The sequence below is a fragment of the Lissotriton helveticus genome, chromosome 10 (assembly GCF_964261635.1).
Source record: "Lissotriton helveticus chromosome 10, aLisHel1.1, whole genome shotgun sequence".
In the NCBI taxonomy this organism is placed as follows: Eukaryota; Metazoa; Chordata; class Amphibia; order Caudata; family Salamandridae; genus Lissotriton; species Lissotriton helveticus.
In genome coordinates, this window is record NC_136071.1 from 1,011,360,411 (window position 1) to 1,011,385,791 (window position 25,381).

General features: G+C 45.8%; 1 protein-coding gene across 5 annotated transcripts in view; it reads left to right on the forward strand.

The window, feature by feature from the left end:
• Positions 1-25,381, forward strand: part of ICA1 (islet cell autoantigen 1) — a 403,261-nt gene that overhangs the window by 217,133 nt on the left and 160,747 nt on the right. For all 5 annotated transcript variants that reach the window (XM_078663689.1, XM_078663690.1, XM_078663691.1 and 2 more), the window contains one exon: positions 12,034-12,093. In XM_078663689.1, the coding sequence (XP_078519815.1) occupies positions 12,034-12,093 (60 nt within the window). The remainder of the gene's footprint in view (positions 1-12,033; positions 12,094-25,381) is intronic.

Below are 25,381 nucleotides of genomic sequence, written 5' to 3' on the forward strand. Positions count from 1 at the left end.
TCGCAGTGGTGTTGCGTAGGGTGGCCAAGGCCCTACACCTCGAGCTACCTACTGTGGCCGTCAGGACTAACCTCCTGACAGAGGTGCTTGAACCGGCAGCGAGCTCTTCGGAGCCCCTGCTGCTGTTTAATGAAGCCCTCACGGACATCTTTTTGGGCACCTGGCCCAGGCCCACCACAGGGGCTCCTTGGATAGGATGGTTGCCCAACACCGCCCGGCCCTTGGCGACCCCACTTTCCTCTCCCAACACCCCGCCCGAGAGATGGTAGTCCAAGTCTCAGCGTCCAAAAGTGCATCCCCTACTGCACCACCGGACAGGGAATCCAAGAAACTGGATCAGTTTGGGAGAAAGTTTTTTTCCTACAGCTCAGGGCTGCGGTCGGTGAACACTGCATGCCTCTTAGACTATTATTCCCACTCCGTGTTGGATACAGTGGAGCAGGTGCTGCCTTAGTGTCCGGAGGAGGCCCGGGCCGTGCTCTCCCATGCTGTTGCCGAGGGGAGAGATGCCGCAAAGTTTTCCATCCGCTGTGAACTGGACACTGCTGACTCACTGGGTAGGGTAGGACCATGTCAACATCAGGGGCGCTGCTTTGCTGTCACGCCTGGTTGAGAACTACTAGCTTTTCTGGTGATGTCCATAACACCTTGATGGACATGCCCTTTGATGGCTGTCACCTGTACGGCGACACTGCTGACAGTGCGCTTGAGCTCTTCAAGGACTCTCGGGCTACAGCCAATTCCTTGGGTGTCTCCACCACGTATCCTGCACGATCTGCTTTTCACCCCTTTCGTAGCCACGGAAGGTGTGTCCCAACACGTTCCTTTCCTTTCAGAGCCACAGGCCAGCACACGCTGTTCAACCTCAGCACAGCCAAAGATGTGGGAACCACAGACGTGGTTCTGGGGGCCAGCAGGTGGACCAGTCCCACCCCCCCAAATCCCCCCCCCCCCCCTGCAGCAGGCTCCAAACCCTCCTAGTCCGAACTTTCAAGCCCATCAAACACCAGTGAGCAGCAGGATCGCCATCACCTCCGCCACTGGCACACCATCACGTCGGGCAGGTGGGTTTTGCAGATAGTCTGAAGGAGCTACTCCCTCCAGCCAGGCCACCCCAGTACCATCGCATGTCTGGTCCTTCTCCGACAGGAAGTTATGGCTCTCTAGGCCAAGGGAGCCATTGAGCTTGTTCCTGCCCCAGAAGTAGGTCATGGTTGTTATTCCCACTACTTTCTGGTGCCCAAGAAGGACAAGGGCCTGCGTCCTTTCTTGGATCTCAGGGACGTCAACTGCTTCCTCTGGAAGGAGAAGTTCAAAATGTTGACCCTAGCTCAGGTCTTGTCTACCCTCGACCCTGGAGACTGGATGGTAGCGTTGGACTTGCAGCACGCTTATTTTCACATCCCCGTCCTGCCGGCCCACCGGCGTTACCTGCGGTTCACGGTAGACCACGAGCATTTTCAATTTACCGTTCTCCCCTTTGGTCTTACCAGCGCCCCTCGGCTGTTCACGAAAGGGATGGTGGTGGTCGCAGCTCATCTGCGCAGATCAGGGATTCCAATCTTCCCCTATCTCGATGACTGGTTGTTGAAGGCGGGCTCGCCCCAGGCATTCGTCTCCCACCTCCAGGCTACAGACGACCTCCTGCATTCGCTGGCGTTCTCCCTCAACGTGCCGAAGTCACACCTGACTCCCTCTCAGAAAGCTCCTCTTCATCACAGCCTTTCTGGCCACGACACAGTTTCGGGTTTATCCTCCCTAACAGCGAGTCCAGGATATTTGGGCTTTGATTCTGAATTTTCAGCCTCTATCCCGGGTTTCGGTCAGGCTGATGGGCCTAATGGCCTCCTGCATCCTGCTGGTCGATCATGCCCTGTGGCATATGCGGGCTCTGCAGTGAGACCTGAAGTTCCAGTGGGCGCATCAGGGGAATCTGTCCAATTGCGTCCAGATCTCGGAGGGCACTGCACGACAGTTGCAGTGGTGGCTCATAACCAAGGATTGGGTCAACGGCAGATCCCTCTCCCCATTCAGAACACCCAGTGGTGACAGACTCATCCCTTCTGGGATGAGGCGGTCACATGGGAGAGGCGGAGATCAGAGGCCTCTGGTCTCCGGCGGAGTCCGAGCTCCACATCGACCTTCTCGATCTGTCTTACACTACAGGCATTCCTTCCCTCTGTCCGGAGAAGAGTAGTGCGGGTGTTCACGTACAACACCACTGCCATGTGGTACTGCAACAAACAAGACGGGGTAGAGTCGTGGACCCTATGTCAAGAGGCCCTCCGTCTCTGGACATGGCCGGTACATCAGGGCATATCCCTGGTGGTTCAACATATGGCAGGTTCACTGAATGCCAGGGGGGACAAACTCAGCCGCAGGTGTATGATGGATCACAAATGGCATCTTCACTAGGAGGTGGTGCAGGGTTTCTTTCAACAGTGGGGAGAACCTTCGTTAGATCTATTCGCCGCTGAAGCAAATGCGCAATGTCAGCAATTCTGCGTGTTGGCATTTCCAAGGCAGCACTCGCTTGACAACGCTTTTCATCGCAAATGGAGTTGCGATCTTCTATACGCCTTTCCGCCTATAACACTTCTGCCCAGAGAGCTGAAGAAGATCAAGCGCAACCGGGCCCAAGTAATTATTGTGGCTCTGGACTGGGCACGAACAGTCTGGTATCCAGGGATGCTGAACATGGCCATCGATTTCCCCCCCCAATCCAACGGCCTCTTCGGGAGGATCTTCTGTCGCAGCAGCAGGGGATGCTCCTCCACCTGAACCTGTCCAGCCTCAACCGCCTTGTGTGGAGATTGAGCAGTTGACGTCATAAGACTTGCCTCCCGAAGTCTGTGATGTAATCTTGGCAGCCAGGGCGTCCCTCCACTAAGACTGTAAACGCCTGCAGGTGGAATACGTTTGTGGCATGGTGCACAGCAAAGGCTGTGGATCCCCTTTCTGCCCCTCTTTCTGAGGTTCTCTTGTTCTTCCTTTCTTTGGCCTAGCAGGGCTCTGCTCTGGGCACTATTAAGGGCTACCTCTCGGCCATTTCAGCCTTTCTCAGGCTTCCTAATCAGCCTTCTCTTTTCAAGTCCCCTATTGTAAATAGATTTCTTAAGGGCATGAGTCATCTGTTTCCTCCTTCTCCCTTCGTAATGCCTCAGTGGGACTTGAACTTGGTCTTAACCTATCTTATGTGCGCTCCCTTCGAGCTGCAACATAACTGTTCTCTCACTCTTGGCTCTCAAAACTGCTTTTCTGGTGGCCATCACCTCTACGCGCAGGGTGAGTAAGTTACAAGCTCTGTCGTCCAAGCCTCTTTTTCTGGTTGTTCATCCGGACAAGGTCATCCTCAGAACTCGACCTGCCTTTCTTCCAAAGGTGGCCACTTCTTTTCATATTAGCCAAACCATCACTTTGCCCACCTTCTTTCCACATCCTTCAAAAGTGGAAGAGAGGCTCCACCGTCTCGATCCAAAGCGTGTGCTCTCCTTCTATTAGGATCGCACCAAACAATTCCGTGTGGACGACCAGCTCTTTGTTGGTTACGTGGGCGCTAAGAAAGGTCGGGCCGTGAACAAATGGACCATCTCCAGATGGGTCATTCTGTGCATCAAAGCCTGGTATCCTTTGGCTAAGTGCCCATTCTACCAGGGCGACGGCAGCTACTACTGCTTTGGGACAGGGAGTCCCCCTACATGATATCTGACAGGTAGCTATGTCTGCATCGCTACACACGTTTACGAGACACTACTGCCTGGACAGCCAAGTCCGCAGTGACGGCTTCTTCGGCCGCTCTGTTCTCCAGGACTTTCTGGTGTGATCTTGGTTTGCAGACCCACCTCTGGGGTTGGTATTGCTGGGGTATCTATTCTAAGGTAAGGAATTTATAACTGACTGTTTCTTTCAGATGAACAAGACACATAGGTTCGTTATATATTCCTTACCGCCCCACCCATTCTGTGATCTGATTTCTAGGGTTAAGGATATCCTTTCAGGGCCCTAGTTTTGTGCACCAGTGGTCAGTGTCTTGAATGGCTCTGCGTTCCTGGCGCGCAAAGTCGTGTACAGAACTGACGGCATCTAAGTAACTTCTGCAACGTCATCCTGGTGACCTCGATGCAGACAACGTACGCGAAGTTGACCGACGCCACCTACTGATGCGCAGGGGTACTGCTGACGAAAAACTTTCTGGATTCAATCTGGCGCCTGGGGAATATTCTTAGGTAAGGAATCTATAACTAACCTATGTTTCTTACAGATATATTGTTACCGAAGGTAAGTAACTTGTTCATTTGGAATTCATACCTAGACTCTGAATATCAGTACCCTGCCTTTTACCTAGGCCTTTGTACAGGAACGTATACTAGAGGCAAATGCACAGGCATTGGATGCAGAGAATCTTAAGTTTTTGCTTTCAACTGCCTCACGAAGTATACCATTTTAGTACTCGCCTGTTAGAAGCTAAATGTATATTGTACTCCCTTAGAAACTTGGGGGCTTTATTGTAATGATTTTAATTCATTGTACAAAAAAGAATCCATCTATCTATGTATCTGAGCTCCCTTTTTATGACTTGGCGACACCAAAATCCTTGCTTCCATTAGACGTTAACTTTGTGAAAATGATGATGAGGAGGTTGTCCGTGAGGCATATACATTGGGCAGGAAAGCAACTACAAGACATTATGGAGAGGGAGATAGGGCGGTATCCATGCTCGCTTGACTACTCCGGAAGCCTTAGGCCTGCAATCCCATCACTGAACTAGTAGATGACCAGCATATCACAGACCCTGCAGGCGTCCGGCACAGTATGACAAATATTTATACAAACCTCTAGGTTCACAACGACCCCCAATTCCGGCCGACTGGGTGAGCTCCTAGATTCTGTTCAACTCCTTTGGCTCAAACTCCCATAGGCAATATCTTGATGTCCACTTCACCACTGAAGAGATTGTGCAGGTTATACATGCCTAGGGGCAAAGCTCTGGGACTTGGTGGCCTTAATCTATCCTTCTATAAAAATATGCATAGATTCTCGCCCCGATCTCTTGGCCTTCTATTAGGAGGCTCTCTGGATAAATACTCTACCTTCTACACTGTGTGAGGCAGAAATCGTTACTATTTTGAAACCCGGGAAACCCCCCACCCCATCAGTGCGACTCGGATCGCCTGTTGTCCAGGATAATTGGGGACCATTAAATACTTGTTAAGCAGCTAGCAAACAAACTGCTACTATTACTGTCAGACATTGTCCTACCTGACCAGACTGTGTTTGTCCTTGGACACAGCACGTTCAATAACCTTTGCACAATGTTTGCATTCATGCACTCCATTGACACCAAAGTCAAGATGGCGGCGATCCTTCTTGATGCTACCAAAGGCCTTTGACTACCTGGAGGGACCCTATTTGTTTGAACTTCTGCAGCGCCTTGGACTTAGCCCAAGTTTTATCAGCTGGTTCAAGCTCCCTTTTATGTCATTGTGGGCTAGAGTGTGCATAAATAAAGTAACTGACCCCTTTCCTGACCAGAGGCACTCACTAAGGCTGACCTTTGTCCCCTATCCTAATCGCAATTGCAATTGCAATGCAACCGTTGGCGGCCGGCCTCAGACATCACTCACGGAAGGGACCTGCATTTCGGGACAGCGGCATTCTATTCTCTATGTACGCGGATGGTGACACCTTATCCGTTTGCTAACTGTAGACCAATCTTTTACCCGTAATACGTGAAGTAATGCAATTTTTTAGACAATCCGGCATGCACGTTAAGTGGTCCAAGTCTGTACTTTTCCCACTCGCCTCAGTGAAAGACCGCATTATTACTGAATATCCCCTGCAGAGGGACTGGTCCGATACCTGGGCATATTGGTCAGCACGGACATTGCTGACATTTTGAAAGCCAATTATGCACATTAATGACCTTGCTCAAAGAGTGGGTGTCGATTTGGACTCTGTTGCACCTTTCTATGACAGGCAGAATCGCGATTGCAAAAATGGTTGTACTCGCCAAATTCCTTTATTTTTCATTAAGATACCCATACCCCTCCCACTGCACTTCCTCCATTGACTACTCTGCGCAAGCGCAAATTGCTCTTTTTTGTGGCACCCCACCCTCTTCCGGACACACTGCACTGTTGAAGTAGTCAGCGCCGTGACCGCTAGACACTGCCATTTATCTGCCTGCCCATGACCACTGGTACTGTGGCCTGCCACACATGGGTGCTGGACCGACTATGAGCTTGTGCGCCATGCCTTTACTTGCTCAATATACCCCTAAAGGGCCATCCTTTGCTACAGGTAGCTGTAGATGGCAGGGTGCTGCCAACTAGATGACGGATGATCAAAATGGGCGATCTCTACTCTGACAAGCAATTTCTGCCAGTACAAAATATACTTGCAATCCCACAGCACACCTTCTGGATGTTTTTCATACATTATAGATTCAAAGCGACCCGTAAACCTCTACACCATACATTCACCATGCCCCCCACCCTTCATGTACTTGACATATTATTAGGCAATTCATCAACCCAGATTCTGACTGCGCATCTCTATATGACCATGCAAACCAATGCAACAGTGGACTTTCATGGTTGTGTAGCGGAACATGAGCCACGCCCCTCTTTCCCCCAAACTCACTGTGGACCAGTGGCGATATTGCTGCACTCTGAATAAAAAAACTACACCCTCCCCCCCCCACTGCCCCCCCCTCCCCCCAAACTACAGATTTCACTTGCTGCATCTCCGCTTCCTTCACTGGATGAATCTTACCCTGCCCATCTAAACTTCATGGTTGTTTCTGAAGACTGGCGGTGTTGCGCATATAGCAATGCCTTTCTCCACTTGGCATGGGACTTCTCCTACTTGGCCCATTTCTGAACCACTGTATACAGTGCTATTGCTTCCATAACAGACGACTGCCCCTGTAGGACTCCCCTTGTGGCCCTGCTGGGCTATGTGAGGGATGCTCCCCATTGGTACTGGATAAAGGCAGAGATACGATCCACATGTGCAACCCCCCCCCGCCCCCCTTTCAAAAACTACCCACATTATGCTGCTTACTGCCATGATTAACTTTCCCTATACTGGCAATTAATGCTGTTTTGCTCTAACCCAGTGTAGATTTCCCAACCCCTCCCCCCTTTCCAATGATCTCTTCCTCATTCATTCATAGACCCAATTGTAGCTTCCGCTGCGCTAGCCTCATCTACACCTGCAGAGACAGTCAATAGCGGTTTTATACTCCGATATACTGATTCTGGCCCTCTTGGTGGTTGACGGCCACACATGTCTTTACCCTGACATTGAATCTAAATGTTGTTCCTTTGTCCATCGCTTCCTGTAAAATGCATTGGACCAGAAACATCTGCTGAACTCCATTCTACGACTGGTGATTATCAAAATACAGATTTGAATACTGTAACCTTGAGATTTCTCTGCCTGTTTTTGTTTTGTAACTTTACCAAGCTGTTCTATATATATTTTTTCCTTTTGGATTGTTTTTGTAATTCTCTCTTAATACAAAAAGCTGATTACATAAAAAAAATGTGGTGGAGTTTCAGACCTGGCACCTGTTTAATAGGGCTAGCAGAAGTCCCGCCTGACTCCTTTGCAGAGGCGTTGTTTACAAACACAGTGCAGTTCAGGGCCTTTCTGCCATTCCAATGAGTCTAGGAAACTTGGGCTATCACCCTGATGTTTCAGCCTATGTCCTGCATCTCAGTGAGAGCAGCTCTGAGGCTACTTGTCCTTTTAGCTTCATGCACCCTGCTGGTCCGCATCGCCAGGTGAGATATACAGGCTCATCGTGGGATCTGAAGTGTCAGTGGGCACAACACCAAGGAGACCTTGTTGAATGCTACCCAGCTTTGACCAGCAGCTTGATTTTTCTTTCCCCACCCATACCTGACCTTAGTGATGGATGCATCTGAGTTGGGGAGCTCATTTAGGTGAGTTTGGTACAAGATGGCTCTGTTCTCCGGCAGAAACCAGACTCCCAATCAATCTTTTGGAGTTGTGGACTATTTGCCTCACCCTAAAGTCCTTCCTTCTGTCCATCAAGGTGAGGCTGGTACAGGTTCTTGCCGAGAATACCACTGCCATGTGGTATTGCAACAAGTAGTAGGGTCTTGAGTCCGTTGCCAGGATGCGCGACACATTTGGAGGTAGTTGGAAAGTGAAGCCATCTCCCAGATTATGAACAACATGGAGGGAGCATCATACATCAGAGCGGACACGCCCAGCCAGCGGAACCTGGCGGATTACAGATGTTGGCTGCACCCCATGGTGGTACGGGTGTCTTCTATCAACAGGTGGAAAATTTGGTTAGATCTTTTTGCCACCATTGAGAACCAGCAGTCTCCAGACTTTTATGCACTGGCATTTCCAAGAAAAATCCCAGCTATGAGAGGTATTTCGACTGGGTGGGACACACAACTCCTGTTTGCCTTCCTGCCTCTGCCTCTCCTGCTCAGAATTCTGAAGAAAAATCAGGAATGTCTGAGCCCTAGTCTTCTAGGTGGCCCCAGTCAGGCAGGGAGAGTGTGGTGCCCAGAACACGGTGGCAGTTGACTGTGCTTGATTTGCAAACCGAAGTTGAGGATGCCATCCTAGATACCAAGTGCGCTTCCACAAAGTCTATTTATGCCAGGCACTGGGACCAATTTGTGACCTGGTGTGAAGTCTGCAGGGTCGACACTTTTCAAGCTGTTATCTTGTCTGTTCTGTTATCAGTCACTTCCTCTCATTGCTTGAGTGAGCTACAGGCTCTCTCTGTTCCACTGCACTACACCATCTTTTTCCATACAAACTGATGCAGAGTCCTAGGCGGCCTTCTTGTCGAAAGTTGTGACTACTTTTTACATTGGGCAATCCAGCACCCACCCAGTGTTCTGTACCCTGACTCACCCCTAACAAAGGGAGGAGAGACTCCATCTGCTGGACCCCACAAGAGCTTTAAGCCTGGAACATTTATTGCACCAAAGACTATTGCTTGGAGAAACAGCTTTTTGTGACGTTCTCCCAGGTAAAGAAAGGTAAAGCTGTGCAGAAAAGGTCTGTCAAAGTGAACAATCTTTCAAGAACGCTCTTTCTTGTGAATGCTTTCCAAGCACAGATTCCTCACTGCCTTCCCTTCCACCTGCCTGATCTGTACAGTTGTCTCAACTCAGTATCTAAAAATGTCCCAAATTACAGTTGCACACTGGTACCGCCAACTGTTTTGTGCTTTGCTTCAGAGGGTGCGGAAAGAGTCCTGCAAGAACCTGATGTAGTGCACATAATTTGATGTGTATGCAGTTCTTGTAGTGATGGGAAACTTGGGAGACGTTAATTATGTTTCCATTAAATCCCCCCACACCTGTATAGCTGTATTTACTGTATGCACCAATTATCGCCTGCATTTTACAGAAGTGAGAGCCCTGGCCTTAGTCTCTAAATCAGTCTTTGTGTGTTTTTGTCATGATGAAATCCTTCCATGCACATGGCTTACAATATGTTGGTGTCTGTTTGTGGTGCCAAGCCCACCTCATTTGCCATTTTTCTACCTGCTGTAACCTCATAACCTTTGATAAATCCCCACCTTTGTCCTTGACTTGACAAAACAATTGCATATAAACAGAGGGAGGGTGAGTGTATGTTTTGTGGACAGGGACAGTGAGTGTGCCTATCTTTTTTTTGTGTCCATTTTCCTGCATTCACCAGCTCTGTCTTTGCTCTTGCTCTGTGATTATGTCATACCAGATGATCATTAAATAGAAAATTAAGATCATCTGTTGACCTTAAAGATGCACAAAGACCACCATATACCTGATATGTCAAATGCCCTGCCAGCTATAACCTTGTGAACCATGCTTCTGAGGACCTATAGAACCTGGTAGACCATCAGCAGATTTGACAGGGTGTGGATGACCTCCTCTCTCAGGCAGAGGATAGTCGGCCCTATTTAAAGAGCCCTACCTGCCTGGCTGGGATGTCTGTGCTGTGATGAGGGCTGTAATAGTCCTGCACCTTTCAGAACACTCCAGGTTTTATGAGTTAACACTATTTTTAGCAAACTTCTTTGTATTGAGAAAAAAAACCACTCAAAGTAGAATTTTGTTTTCATAATACAAACACAGATGACCTGATGTCCAGGGAGCATTCTCCTCCGTTTGGGGGTCTGCTCTGCTGTTTACCTGCCTGTATCCACCAGGTCTCTGGCAGGGAAAATGATGGTAATCTTGCCCCCAACAAGGTGGGACAACCACCATTATGACTTGGCGGCCCCTTGCCAGACATGTCAGTGGCTTACACTAGCAGAGCCAATAGAGGTTCAACTGTTGTTAACAAGGCCCTTCTGGCATTTTTAACTAGAATCTGGGAGCGGCAAGTTTAGCCTTGCAGTGGTATCACAGAGGTGCTCCCACCTGCCAAACTCTAAATGAGGCCCTTTGTTTCACCTCTGTGGCTGCTTGGTGCCTTGAAGCTGCTAGTAGGCAGGAATAAAGTGCTAAAGATGATCTGATAGACTCTCTAACGAATGATACTTTGAGGCTTAACAGGCTGGTGGTAGTCTAGGCATTCCCAGTTAAGATCAGAGGAAGAGAAACCGGACTATAATCCTTGGTAAAAACAATATACAAATTTGCATTTAGCAAAACGCACTTATTTGTGTACACACACACCCATACTTCAGCATTCAAAGCCTCACATATATGTCAACAACTCCGGCATTACAAATACTTCAGTTTTCAAAGCATCACATAAATGTCAACAACTCCTGCATTACAAATGGACTCTATTTGCTACTAAGACACCTTCTATTTCAAAGTCTATTTCTCAGCCCTCCAACTTCTCAAAGGCTCTTTTCCAGGCAGTCTCATCTCACCAGCCTTCCCTGTGTCAAAGTAACTTACCTCTCCCAAGTTACTTGTGACAATTTAGTCTTGTTTTTTAATTCTGGATATAAAGGCCATTCCTGATTACAAGCCTTGTCCCTGTGTCACTCTTCGAACGGTTCTCCCAATGAGTATGGAAGAAGTTTCCTCTTTGCTTACCTCTGGTATGTCAGGTTCCCCAGATGGTGTATGTAGAGTCAGAACTCAACAGTTGTTACACCTACTTTACCTTTTTCTTTAACACCGGTTATTATCTATGTGTTCCTAGAGGATGGAAGAAAGGGGTCATGAAACCCCTCTAAAGAAGTCAGACTTGGACCCAAGGGTAGAAGTTCACTGTAGGATCCTCTTCCATTTTACCAGCAGTCACTAATATTGGTAGTAAGTTCTGGCTCACCGGCTTTCTAAATATCCTGAAGTGCATCAGTTACTAAATGCTAGCCTGATTAGTTTAAGGCCTGGTTTAGGTACCAGTTCTGCCCCAGTGGCTGCATTGATTGATTGGTTGATTGATGTCAGATTAGAGCAATACAGGAGATTTCCCAAGCATACCCTTGAAGACTGGTAAAGCAGGATCAGCTCACACCTAAGAGAGAATGTGTGTAGTACACCTCCTAGTTTGCATCTTCAAACACATTATATGGCATCCAAATGGTTCAAAAATACAGAATCATTCTTTATTAGATGACTATATCTTGAAAAAGATGGGCTAGGCAGCAAGGTAGCTCAGTGAGTTTGGCCACATGACTCCAATATCAGTGTGTAACCTGTAGGTCACAAACTCAATTATTATCCTTCCAAAGTCGAACAAATTCAGTTTTCTAATAGTAACAGTGTTTATTACAGTGCCACGACACTGTATATATGTGGAAGCAGACACTAAATATGTTTCCCAGTGGAACACATGAATGAAGTGCTGTGGTTGTAATCTAAGGCAGCTATGATTATTTTTTTTGTTAATTTGTTTTTAAAGTGAGCTTTTGCTTATGTAAGATTATGGCTTTGTTTCTGCATCACAATTTGTTTTGACTGTGTCTAATCAAAAGGGTTAGCAAAATCAAATTCTTAGGTGGAATGCTGAGAGCCCATACAGAAAATATTTTGAATAATGTATTAAATTACTGAAAAATTCTTCATCTTTTCTTGGATTTAGGTGGATTAGATGACTTGTTAGATCTGAAACCAGAAGAGAAAGCTTTCTGTGATGAAAAAGGTATGTAATTGAAAACTGTGATCCAATGATTGATAATAGCTGCATTCTAGCTCCCCGTTGCGTACCCTTTTTAGTTGTATGTGCATACATGTTTCATGAGACTAGTATTCACTGCTTACTATGTGCTAGAAATGCCTAGTGCTCAGTCTCTGCACTTTTTGAGGTGTGGTTGAACACTGGCACTTTTTACAGAGTAGAGAGGTGCAAATTCCCATCCCTTCTGCAACATCCTGAAATGCAACTCACAGGACTGGGACTGCAGGAGCATTAGGTCAATGTATATAGAACTTTATTACATCATGCTCCCCATCTAATACATGGAGACACCATAATCAAATCCCAGGCTGTTTGGCCTTCAGATCCATAATTGGGTCCACCAGTTCTTTATGTCCACAGTGACCCATAAAAATGGAAGAAGGATTGTATAATAGTTTTTCTTTCACTGTTACTTTTGTGTTGTATTGCAACATTTATATAGTACTTGCTATCCCATCAGGGTCACTGAAGCAGTTGCCTACATGGGTAGCCTGATACACCGTTTAGAGTGTATGGTTGTAAGCATGTCGACTTTGTTTTAATTCTGTGTGGGAAGTGTTTTCATGTTGTGCATGATGACCACCAAGGAGTGGTTAATGTGTTATGGAGCACAAGGCTTTACAGTGTGATGGCTGAGGAGGTGTGTGAGATGCATAATGTATGGTTTTCTTGAGCAGCTCTGCAGATTGCTGGTATTTTTTATGTTCATAGTTCACTTATCTGGTTATTGCGCTGGGTTGTCCTTTAAGAGATATTTTGTTTAAAAGTTTATGGTCCTGAGATGGCATAGGTTAAAGGGACAAATGGTAGTCAACTTGATTCAAGTCCGAGATCCAAACTGCTAGGGATTGTCTCGCTTAAAATGGTCTAAAAATCCAATGGGTACGAGTTATGCAAGTCAAGAGAGGACAACTGCAGCCACTGGCGCACACATCACTCAAGAAACCAGTTTTAAACCTGCAATGGGAAAAGGACCCATCTAGAAAAGTGGCAGCTCCCCCTTTGACCTGGTTGATTTGCTTACCTGGTTTTTGTTTGTGCACATATCCCAGTGCAGTGTTGGCAGTGTTGCCATACTTTATTTATGTATACAAGTGTTTCAACCTCTGCTCAGAGTTCAGAGATTTGAAAAGTGAAACTAGAGGCAAAAGAAATCCAAAGAAAATGAGTAGTCTGATTGGCCATCATAAACTAACCTATATACAACACAATCAGACCAATACATTCATGGTGGAAATCTAAAAACTTAAATAATCCAAAAAGAATGAAACACTGCTGTCTTTTTCCAGTCTCTTGGAAATTTTCTGATGAGGACCCTCGGCCACACTGTCACGGCAGCAGTATATCTTGGTTCTCCGCTTATTTGATTAAGTGGGATGAATCATGATAGGGTCTTGGCACCTGAGTTTCCCGTTCTCCAGGTGTCCATCATCCTCCACCAGAAAGGATACTGTCTTGTGAGCGACAGTTGTGAGTGGAAAGAGTGTTGCAAAAAAGAAAATTATTGCAAATATCTTCTCTCCTGTGTAGTTTGTTTTTATTTTTACAGGGGACTGATTGTGTTAGTGGGTCTGGGAGTGGCTGTGTGAGTGGTTCTGTAGGTGTGAGAGTGGCTGTATGGATGTGTGAGTAGGTGTGTGTGGGTCTGAGTGGTTTTGTGGGTCTGAGTGGATGTTTGAGTTGGCGTGTCATTGTGTGGGTGTGTGAGTGGTTGCGAGGTTGCGAGAGTAAATACATCTACATGTGTGGGTCTGGGAGTGGCAGTGTGAGTTTTTGGGGTCTGAGAGTGGTTGTATAGGTGTGCAAGTGTGGGTCTGTGAGGGTGTGTTTTTTTAAATTGGGGGCTGGAAAGGGGTTCCACACAGACTCCATCCATCATTCCCATGTGGTCTCGGTACCTGAATCCTGACCCTCTTCTCTCAATTTTATATTTTATTCCCCCCACCTGGGAACAGAGTCCTGATTCACAAAAAGGGCAGCTGCAGATTTCCTCTTGGGTTGTGGCCAGCTTATCTTGGCATTGCTGCTAGTGCTGTATCTCTAGATATACATGAATCTTTTCACTTTAATAACTCCACAACTACTGAGCATATTACACCAAATTGCAAAAAGCACACTCTGGTCCAAGATCTAGCTTTCTGCTAAATTTGGTATAATACCATTTAGCGGTTCAGACTGTAGTCCAGTCTAAAATTCCTTCGGAAAATTGCATGGGGAATACGTGTTTTGGGACCCCCCTCGCCTTTTTTTGTCAGCCCCCACTTGTTGGATCACCCAGAAACTTTACAAACAGCAACTGAAGTGACTAGCAAAGTTGTTTTGAAAATTTCGTGAAGATTCGTCAACTTGTTAGTCACTCGAAAAGTGGTACTACATGAGCCCAGGGCCTGTAAATTAAATGCTACCAGTGACCCTGCAGTACTGATAGTGCCACCCTCGTAAGTAGCACTTGAGACATCTCAGGTCTACCATTGCAGCCTGTATGTGCAGTTTAAACTATGATTACCACCTGGCAAAATAAACCTTTTACACTATACACAAAAATGAAAGGGACCGGAGATTGAGCCTTTCCTCACTCTCCGAAGCAGGCACTTTAAATCACTCTACGAGAAGGACTATGTGAAATCCCTTTAAGGGAAAATAGGAGGGGGAGCAAAAAACGTACTGGGAAACCATTTAGGTTGTTACAATTGCCCTCACACACTGAACAGTAACATGCTTTATCATAGAGCCAGTGACGCATCCTGGCACAGACCAATACTCAAGGTGGTGCGCAAATAACTGAGGATTGTCTGTTGGGCTATGACCTGGATCACACTATGGAGGGAGGTAGAGCTCCGGTCACACTTGGAGATGTGCACATTGTCTAAGTGAATCTGTATGACTACGTGGTCCACGGCTGCCTGAAAAAGGAGTGCAGGGTGCCTGGAACAACGGCCCAGGAAGCTGCCAAGAAGAGTAAGGGCAAGAGAAGAGGCATAGGAAACCAGCCCCTGAAGTTCCTGCAGTCGAGGTTGACTGGGAACCTGAGGTGGATGTCCCTGATCCAACCAGGGAGGACATTGCTGCCCTGGGTGACCTGGCTGAGCCTGCTGTTTGGCAAGTTGAGGATGAGTTCACCAGGTTGGAATTCTGCGAAGCACAGGAGGAGTGCCACACTCTAGAGTACTTCCGGTGGCAAGCTGATGTCCAGGCAGCAGGTGACACCCCTGAAGATCACCTGATATATTGGGAGAATTACCTCCTGTATAGCGAGCCTAAAGTTCCTGGATCTGGGCAGCCAGCGTGCTGGTGGTTCCCCAGTGTTACAGAACCTCCCTTTTGTGTTTGGCTCATGAGGTCCGGGGCAAGACCAGACCTTTGCCAGGCATTTTGCCCACTTTTGTTGGCACTGTGTAAAGATTGCTTCAGATGTGTTCTGCAGGTCCTGTCCTACTTGTCGGGCCAGTGGAGTCAAGGAAAACACGGCTCCCCTGAGCTCATTATCTGTCAAGGCTACTCCCTTTGAGAGGTTAGGCATCGACATTGCTGGACCATTATAACCCAATACCGCTTTGGATAACCGGTTCATTTTGGACTTGGTGTACCACTCCTCTTGCTACCTAGTGGCCACCGCTCTGTGGTTGATGACTGCACCTGCGATGGCCAGAATCCTTTTTAGGATAATTGCACATGTAGGGTTCTCCAATGAAGTAGTGCCTGACAGAGGCATTGACTTCATATCAGTGTACATGAAGTCCATGTGGGATTAATGTGGAGTAACTTATAAGTTCTCCGAGCCCTATCCCTCCCCCACAACCCAACGGTTTAACACTTCATTTTTTTTTTAAATTCATAACTCCGGTTCTACCGATTTGGATTTTTGTTGTTTTGTTCTTGTGTTATGTATTACAATTTGCTCTATGTTGTCAACCTAGTGTGGTATCTTTTTGTGATGTTTTTTACTGTGTTAATGTTTAAAGTATACAGATACTTTACACATTGCCTGTAAGTTAAGCTGCCTGTTCTGTGCCCAGCTACCAAGAGGTTGAGCCCCTGCTAATTTGGGGTTTACTTGTGCCTTAACCTGACAAATGTTGTGGGTTTCTGATTGACCCGGGCTCATAGCAGAGTTAACCAGTAACCCCATTTCTTAGTGTCTCAAGCACATATTTACTTCACAAGTTCCCCGGAGATGATTAAAATGGATTGTTCGATGCCTAGGAGGCTAATTACTCCTACACCATTCTGGTCGACATGTTTCTGCCTGTTGGCCCATGGGGGTTCATGGCGTTTTTTGGAACCATGATCCTATTATTTGTAAGTTGAAAACCACAGCATTTACTCAGTTTCACAATCGGTGCATGTAAAGTTATTAAAGATACTCGCAATTTGCGATCCAACTGTAAGGCGCTATTCCTCACTTGGGGTAGTCCCCATGGAGGTATGCGGGGAGGGAAATGCTTCTAGTCACCAATTCGTCAAAGGGAGATCTCATGGTCTACGCCCACTTAGTTGGCTTGTTCTCTACATACAGCTTTTAAGATTTGGTGTATTCACCCAGGCATTTTGCTATTGAGACAGCCTTCTTATTACTCAAAACCCTAATGTTACTGAAGGATTTCAGTCCTCATCTGTCTGCCATTACCCCAGTTTGGAAACATTGTTATATTCAGCCAAGACATTGGTCTACCAAAAAACCATGTGAAAGTTTTAAGTATCCTTCCCAGCCGTTGCGGCTGACATGTAAGGAGGGAGGTGGTGCGGGGCAAACAAAAAAAGAAAGAAAAAATCATTCCACTTACCTTCTTCCTGGCTCAACATTCTCCTCCTCGCTAGGGTCTTCTCTCCGGGAGGGCAGGCAGGCTCCAGGAAACTGCAGGAACCATTCCAAGCACTGCTCTCCTGCTGCATGAGAGCAGCGCAAAGATTGGAGGGAGCGGCCACTTTCGCCACTCCCGAGGGTATTTGAGCCCTATGCTGTCTCTAACCCAGCTGTCTTCAGACAGCTGGGTTAGAGAGGTTTAAACTGTGCGGTGGTAGGACGGCTGGCCAAAAAGACATGCACACTTTAAACCTTAGTACCTTGTCTGTCACTGCTTTCAGCTGCTGCTTGACTGGCAGCAGCTGAAATCAGAAAGCCCTGCCCCTGTCCTGACACTTGGCTCAGGACAATGGTTTGAAAAATAAAACGTTAATTAAATAACTTTATTACTATTTGATTTTTCTATATTTTGGGGCAATTTTTCAGTGTGGTGACGCTCCTCTGCATTAATGGAGGAGCCACCCCTGCTACCAAATATGCTGTAAGGTTTGGCTAGAGGAATATGGTGTGACAGTTGCACCTGGGAGCAAGACACACTAGAGGTGTTGGCATAGTCGTTCAACCTCAATCTACAAAAAGCAAGGCAGCATGTCTTTGGTCCTCATGCAGTAAGAATATTGCTTCCTTCAACTCGTCAGCATCACCGTTTTTACGGTAGCCTTAGAAACGTTTTACATGCTGAGCAGAGTGGCAGGCTGAAAAATCAGCTGCGAGCATGGAGGAAAGGTAGGATTTCAAACATATGATTCTTTTCCCAATGCCTGCCATTTCAAGGAAACTTCATTCTCCTCTGGAAGTAGCTAAGGATAGTATTACATTAATTCCTTTCCAATTAAGTTGGTTTCCAGTGTTTCTGTTCAGAATTTCACAATCCATCCTGGTTCCAACCTTTTTTCTGGGATGTCATTTCTTACTTAGACCAAATAGGACTCTTGTCCGAAAAGAATGCGTTGTTCTACTTCCTTTCCCAATTTTTCGCATGTTAATCACCCTCTTTGATGCATTTTGTCCATGATTTTTTAAAAACCTTTTTCTGCACTGTATTCCTTATTGGACATTCTTATTCTGAAGACTATGTGCTAGACTGTTTCTCAACCCTAACTTTAGATAGGGAAAGTCCCTTGCTTACCAGCTCCTACATTATTCATCATCTTAAATCAAGAACTACTAGTGCAGCCTAGGAGTTCTCTTTCTGCCCTTTGTGTTTTTTTCCTTCTTACTGCCACCCTCTTAGAAGACACTTGTCATCTTTTGAAGTGAATATTAAGTGTGTGGTGTCCCCATAACTATTGGGAGGAGTTGCCTTTTGTTGAAGTAATTAAGACCTAAACTAGAAAGACTTTCACAGCATCCAGTCCTTTGAAGAGTGAGACTCGGGCAACTCCATAGATTCAACTTTGTCATGCATCCTTCTCAGGACCTGGGTTGTGATTTACTACTACTTTGTGCTGAAATTACCGCCCTGAAACAGATCGGAGTACAGAGGTCTACTGATATCACAATAGTCCCTTCTTTGCCCCACATTTTTCTGGAGATCCTGTGTAATTGAGGGAATTTGTTTGATTTTCTAATGATGCATTTTTCCTTCCAACCTGCACATTTAATGCAAAACAGAGCTAAGTTGGAATTTCAAATGAGCGGTCTTAACAGACCTGCCTTAGCTTCTGCCCCCTTCTGGTTATCACCTAAGCTCCTTGCCTAGATGGTTATGCTACCTTTCTACTTGTTTTTCTGATATTTGAGCATCCTGATTTGGACTATTGTGCTAAGGGGGATTTTTGTGGCATTCATCAAGGTGGTATAGATATATTGACTGCAGCTTTTTTGTCAATTGTCAGGTGAGGATAATTGGGTTGGTGGAACACACATTACGTCCAAATTAAAATAGTGTTAAGGAGGGGTAAAAAGCCAATTGATCCATACTTATGTTCTTACTACATTATTTAAACATATTGCTTTGTTAATTAAACCCTGGCTTCAAGAGAGTCCTAGTGGGAAAAACAAGGAAGGCTCAAGATAGATTTTTCCAGTTCTGTCAAAATCCTTCCTCTGTGCAGACCAGAATGTATTATAGATGTTTTACCTCAAGAGAAACCATTGCCAATAGGACAAGCCAGGGGCCCTTTGATAGAGAATGAAAGGGAACGCTGGCCGAAGTCCAGACTGTGTCTTTATTGTGGTTATTCTGGACATTTGGTACATTCTTGTCCTACTTATCCTCAGAAGGATTTAAAACAACACCAATCTCTGAGAAGAGAAGAAAGTGGGTATGCAAGGACTCCCTTATACAGGGTCCTCATTGAATGGTTCTGACAATCAATTGTTTTTTGCAATTGCTTTGAAAACTTAAGCACAGTGGACTATTAATATTGCATTATTGGACAATAGAGCTTGTGCAGTGTTTATACATCTTGATTGGGCTCTTAAGAACAATATTCCTTTGACAGCTAAAGATGTATGAGGTAGCCCAAATGGTTTATGGCATGAGCAAAGTGCCGTCTTTTGATCTTACAACCTCTCCAAATTAAGCGGTCTCTTCCTTTTTGTATTTTATTTTTGGAGTTCCTTGGCTGGTCCATACATCAGTTGGGCTACCAGACTGATATCCTAATAATCAGTGTTTCGTCATGACTACTGTTATGCTTCAAGAAGCTATTGACCACCTAATAGGGAATTGAAAGATTCTACAACTACCTCATACCTTGTTGCTAATCTCAATTCATTGTCTCCTCAATACCATTTATATTTTATTGTGTTTACAAAGCCCAAGGTGGCCTCGCTACTTTTTCATAGAAAATATGATTGCACATTACCAACTGATCCTAAATCTCATACCATTTGGGCACCTCTATTCCCTCTTGGAAAATGAGAAGGATATAAGTAAGACCTATGTTCGAGGCATATGGGCTGCAGACCACACACTATAGCATTAGATCACCACCTGGTGGTGGGCCCGGATGATTACACTTTGTTGTTGTCTTGGAATAGTCTTTGTCTGTTGGGTGACTCCTCCCTTAGATCGTAGTGCGCATGGGCATCGACTCCATCCTCAGATTGTTTTTTTTTTCGCCATCGGGCTCGGATGTGTTCATCGTTTGGTCCCGTTACCGATCTCTTTTCAAACCCATAAATCAATCTACAACATCGACATCGTCTTCGACACTGATTCCGGTTACCCGCGTCGAAGAAAGAATACACTTCTCGATTCCAGCGTTTGTCTGGCCCAACTGCGCCATTGGGCCTTTGGCTCATGGAAAGAACACCCTTCAAGAAGTGCCCTCAGTGTGGACACAAATTTCCCCACACTGACCTTCATGAGGTTTGCAACCTGTGCTTGTCTCCAGAGCACGAGAGTCGAGACTGTGAGGCCTGGGCTTCATTCCGGTCCAAGAAAACCATCAGGGACCATCGAGCTCGAAGAGCTATGGAGCGGTCACCGTCGTCGACAGCAGACCTCATCGATGAAGCGCCGATCGAGGTAGACGCCGAAGAAAAGCAAGAAGACGTCGCTTCCGAAGCAGAGGATTCAGCTTCCGGAGACTAGGATCGATCCGAAGATGACTATCTTCTTCCAGCTGGTCAACAGGTCGTGAGTAAGAGCGTCGATCCTGTTCACCCCACCATACCGGGTCAGGCTTCGATTCCACCTCCACCTTCGGGTCCAGGTGCACACTGACCAAAACCTTCCGACGCCCCACCTTCAGGCTTGGCAGCGAAGAGTACTAAAAAGCCTCCAGTCTACTCGGGCTCGAGTCAGTCTGTCGGTCCCGAAAAGCAGAAGGTACTAAAGCCAAAGTCAACACCGGCACCAAAAACATCCCTTGGTACCGAAAACAGGCGAGCCGAAACCAAGTTCGGCACCGAAAGAAGTTCCCAAAGTTACCGAAAAAGCAGACCCGAAAACAGTTCCGATATCGAAACCTGTTTCGGCTCCAAAGGCAGACTACTCTAGACACATGGGAACAAAAGCTTTGGATCCAAAAAGCACAGATACAAAGAAAAGACAAGAAAAACCTTCGGAACCGAAACTAAGAACCGTTCCAAAGACAATAGACACTGCAAAGTCTAAAACTTTCGGCCCCAAAACAGATAAATCGGCACCAAAAAAGGATTTGCCAATAGTAGAGCTTTTCCAGCCTGATGCAAGGCAAAAAACTCTTAAAATTCATCCAAAGATTGGACATGTATACACAGTGCCTGAAAAGAGGAGGAAAATGCACTATCCTAAACCACCGCCAGTTCCTATTAAAAAGAATGTTCAAACTTCCCCTATAAGAATTCCTTCACCAGAAGTAGAAATGCCAGTAGATATCTCTCCTGTACATTCTCCAGCCAATACACATAGCTTTATACCACAACATGAGGACTATGGGGATACCTACTCACAAGAGGTAGAGTGTGAACATCAAATGGATGATAAAAATGATCAAGATGATATGGCTGGGCCATCAGGTGACCCATTGAAAGACTATAATGCACCAGATCTACCACAAGACGAGGCATACCCGTCTAGGCCATCTCCCCCTGATGACATCATTGGGTTCACACAGCTCATTCATAGAGCACCCACTTTCCATGGAGTAGACTTGCAGAAAGATCCAAAAGAAGAAGACTTTCTAATGGACACACTGTTGTCTTCACATAAAACCAGTACCACTTTGCCAATACTTAACGGAGTGGGAAGACACGCACCAGAAATATTTAAAGACCCAGTCAGAGCCAGGGTAATTAACCCTAGGCTAGAAAAGAAATACAAAGCACCTCCAACTGACCCAGCATATATTAAAGGTCAGTTGCCACTAGACTCAATGGTAGTGTCAAATGTGAGAAAGAGATCTAACTCGCAGACAACAGGGGATGCTCCACCCCCTCATAAAGAGTATAAGCTTTTGGATGCTTCAAGAAAACGCACCATCTCACAAGCAGCCAATATATGGAGGATTGCTAATACTCCAGCTCTGTTAGCGAGATAGGACAGAGCTCATTATGAGGGGTTAGAGTCACTCATGCAACACTTGCCAGAACAATATAAGACTAGGGCTTCTGACCTAATACAGGAAGGCAAGATTATAACAAATACCTCCATAAGATGAGCACTAGACACTGCAGACACAGCATCTAGATCAGTAAATACAGGGGTACTGTTGTGCAGACGTGCATGGTTACGCATCTCTGGGTTCAAACCAGAAGTACAAGCCAGTATATTAAACCAACCATTTGACCAACATCATCTTTTCGGCCCAGCAGTGGACCCCGCACTAGAAAAGATGAAGAAAGATACTGATATGGCAAAATCAATGGGAGCCTTAAAAACGCAAACCCATAGACCTTCCTTTCGTCACTCCTCATATAGGGGTGCCTCTAAAGGTTTCCAAACTGATAACTCCTCCTCTTACAAAGCGCCCAACAAACCTCACTCAGTAAGGGATATTCTAGAGGAGGGTATAGAGGAAACCACAATAAGGGCAGAGGTAGAGGCAACAACAATCGTAACGCCTCTACCCCCAATAAGTGACTTCCCTCCCATCCCCCCAGACCATTCAGTCAGGTTATTGCCTGGAGCTCACTTCCACTCCTCCAACAATACCACCCAGACAGCGTCCCATGTCACAGGAACACCTCATACTATTAAGACATGAGGTGGAATCTCTACTGCAAAAAAATGCAATAGAACAAGTCCCAAAACAGCATCAAAACACAGGGGCTTACTCTATTTATGTTGTTATACCCAAAAAGGACGGGTCCCTCAGACCTATTCTAGATCTAAGACCCCTAAACCTGTACATACAATCAGACCACTTTCATATGTTCACACTACAACAGGTTTTACCGTTGCTAAAGAAAGGCGATTTCCTTGCCACACTAGACCTCAAGGATGCCTACTTTTACATTCCCATACATCAATCTCACAGAAAGTACTTACGGTTTGTACTAGAAGGCCAACACTACCAATTCAAGGTACTCCCTTTCGGAGTAACTACAGCACCTCGAGTGTTCACAAAGTGTCTAGCAGTAGTAGCTGCACACTTAAGAAGGGACAACAGTCATGTCTTCCCATATCTGGACGACTGGTTAATAAGATCAAAATCATACAACCAATGTGTGCAACACACGCATCAGACTATCTGTCTGCTGCACAAATTAGGGTTTACAGTAAATCAAAAGAAGTCACATCTACAACCGTCCCTCTCTCAACAGTATCTAGGTGCCACAATAGATACTTTCAAGGCAATAGCATACCCCAACCCAACAAGAATTCAAAATATGCACAATCTCATCAAAATATTCCAACCACAACACTCACTACAAGCTCGAGTGTTCATGCAACTAATAGGAATGATGAAGTACAAATGGGGGTGGTGATGGACGGAGCATCTGAACCAATCAAACACTCACACCCAGTCAAAAGATCTGGGTTTAATCCATCACTATTCTTTAGACCACTCTGCCACCCCAGTTCAGACATGGCCATATGCAAATCAGTCTGACCCTGTGCCTCATGGGAACAGTCCAGCCCGAACTGCCAAGCCATGCCTTCCCTGGACCGGAAACAAGCTTCCTAGGACCTGAACCAAGCTTCCTAGGACCGTTTTCTGGCATTTCAGCCGTCTTCAGCCAGGCTTGCTTGAATCCAGTGGCAAAGTGAGCAAGGGACTCACGTCTGAGCATACCCTGCCAACTTATGGCGAACAAAGCGGTACAAAAGGGGGTGTTGATGGACGGAGCATCTGAACCAATCAAACACTCACACCCAGTCAAAAGATCTGGGTTTAATCCATCACCGTTCTTTAGCCCACTCTGCCACCCCAGTTCAGACATGGCCATATGCAAATCAGTCTGACCCTGTGCCTCATGGGAACAGTCCAGCCCAAACTGCCAAGCGATGCCGCTGCTATAGCAGCATATCTCCAAAACAGACAACATTTGTCATTGTTTAGAGTACCTGCAATCAAAGCGTTTATGGAAGGACTCAAAAGAATAATTCCTCCCAGAATCCCACCCTCTCCAGTATGGAATCTAAATATTGTTCTCACCAGACTTATGGGTCCACCTTTTGAACCATTACATAAGTGTGAATTACAGTTTCTTACATGGAAAGTTGCTTTTCTAGTGGCAATTACTTCACTAAGGAGAGTAAGTTAGATTCAGGCAATAACAATTCAAGAACCATTTATACAACTTCATCACAATAAAATGGTTCTTAAAACAAATCCAAAGTGTCTGCCAAAGGTCATTTCACTGTTCCACCTCAACCAATCGATTGAGTTGCCATATTTTTTCCCCAACCTCAAACGGTTGCAGAAAGAGCTCTACATACATTAGATGTAAATGGAGTACTTCTCTACTACATTGATAGGACAAAACCATTTTGTAAAAGTAAACAATTGTGTCCTCTTCACCCCCACATAGGGGCAATCCTATTTCTAAATCGGGCATTGCAAGATGGATTTAATTGCATTCAGATTTGTTACCAGAAAGCTAAACACACTCTATCCATTCCTCCTAGGGCTCATTCTACCTGTACGTTAGGTTCATCAATGGCATTCATAGGAAATATACCATTAGATGACATCTGTAAAGCAGCTACATGGTCTACTCCACACACATTTACAAAACACTACTGTGTATATGTGAAGGCAAAACAACAAGCAAGTGTGGGCCAGGCTGTACTCAAGACGTTATTTCAAACTACTGCAACAGATGTGGGTTGTCGCCGCTAAGGGAGAAACTGCTGTGCAATCTATGCTTTAGTGTGTGGTCTGCAGCCCATATGCCTCGAACGGAAAATGCTACTTACCAGTATGCATCTGTTCTTGGCATGTAGGGCTGCAGAACCACACACGCCCACCCGGCTACCTGTATCTGTTTCAGTATTATCTTATTTAGATACACAACACATGGTCATCTTTATCTGTATTCATACAAACTCCATTTGCCCAGTGGCGAAAACAATCTGAGGATGGAGTCGATGTCCATGCGCACTATGATCTAAGAGAGGAGTCACCCAACAGACAGACTCTTCCAAGACAACAACAAAGTGTAATCATCCGGGCCCACCACCAGATGGTGATCTAATGCTTTAGTGTGTGGTTCTGCAGCCCTACATGCCAAGAACAGATGCATACTGGTAAGTTGCATTTTCCTTCCAGGCGAACTTGCAAAATGGGTTGGGTGTGCTGAAGAAAGATCGAGATCTGGGACCCTGTATAGACTATAAAGATGCGTATTTTCCTGGAGGTCATCCCATATACTTCAGACCGAACAGACAAGTTATCATGTAAATAAAATTCTCACTGTTAGATTTGGTGTGACTTTTAAGTAGCCGTGGTTTTTCCATGCCAAGATCAACCTCCTTTGTAGCCTCAATAGGCACATGGAGCATTTGCAAATGCATAGTGTAGAAGTTTTATTCCAAAATCGCCAACTTCGCATCATCAAAGCAAGTCT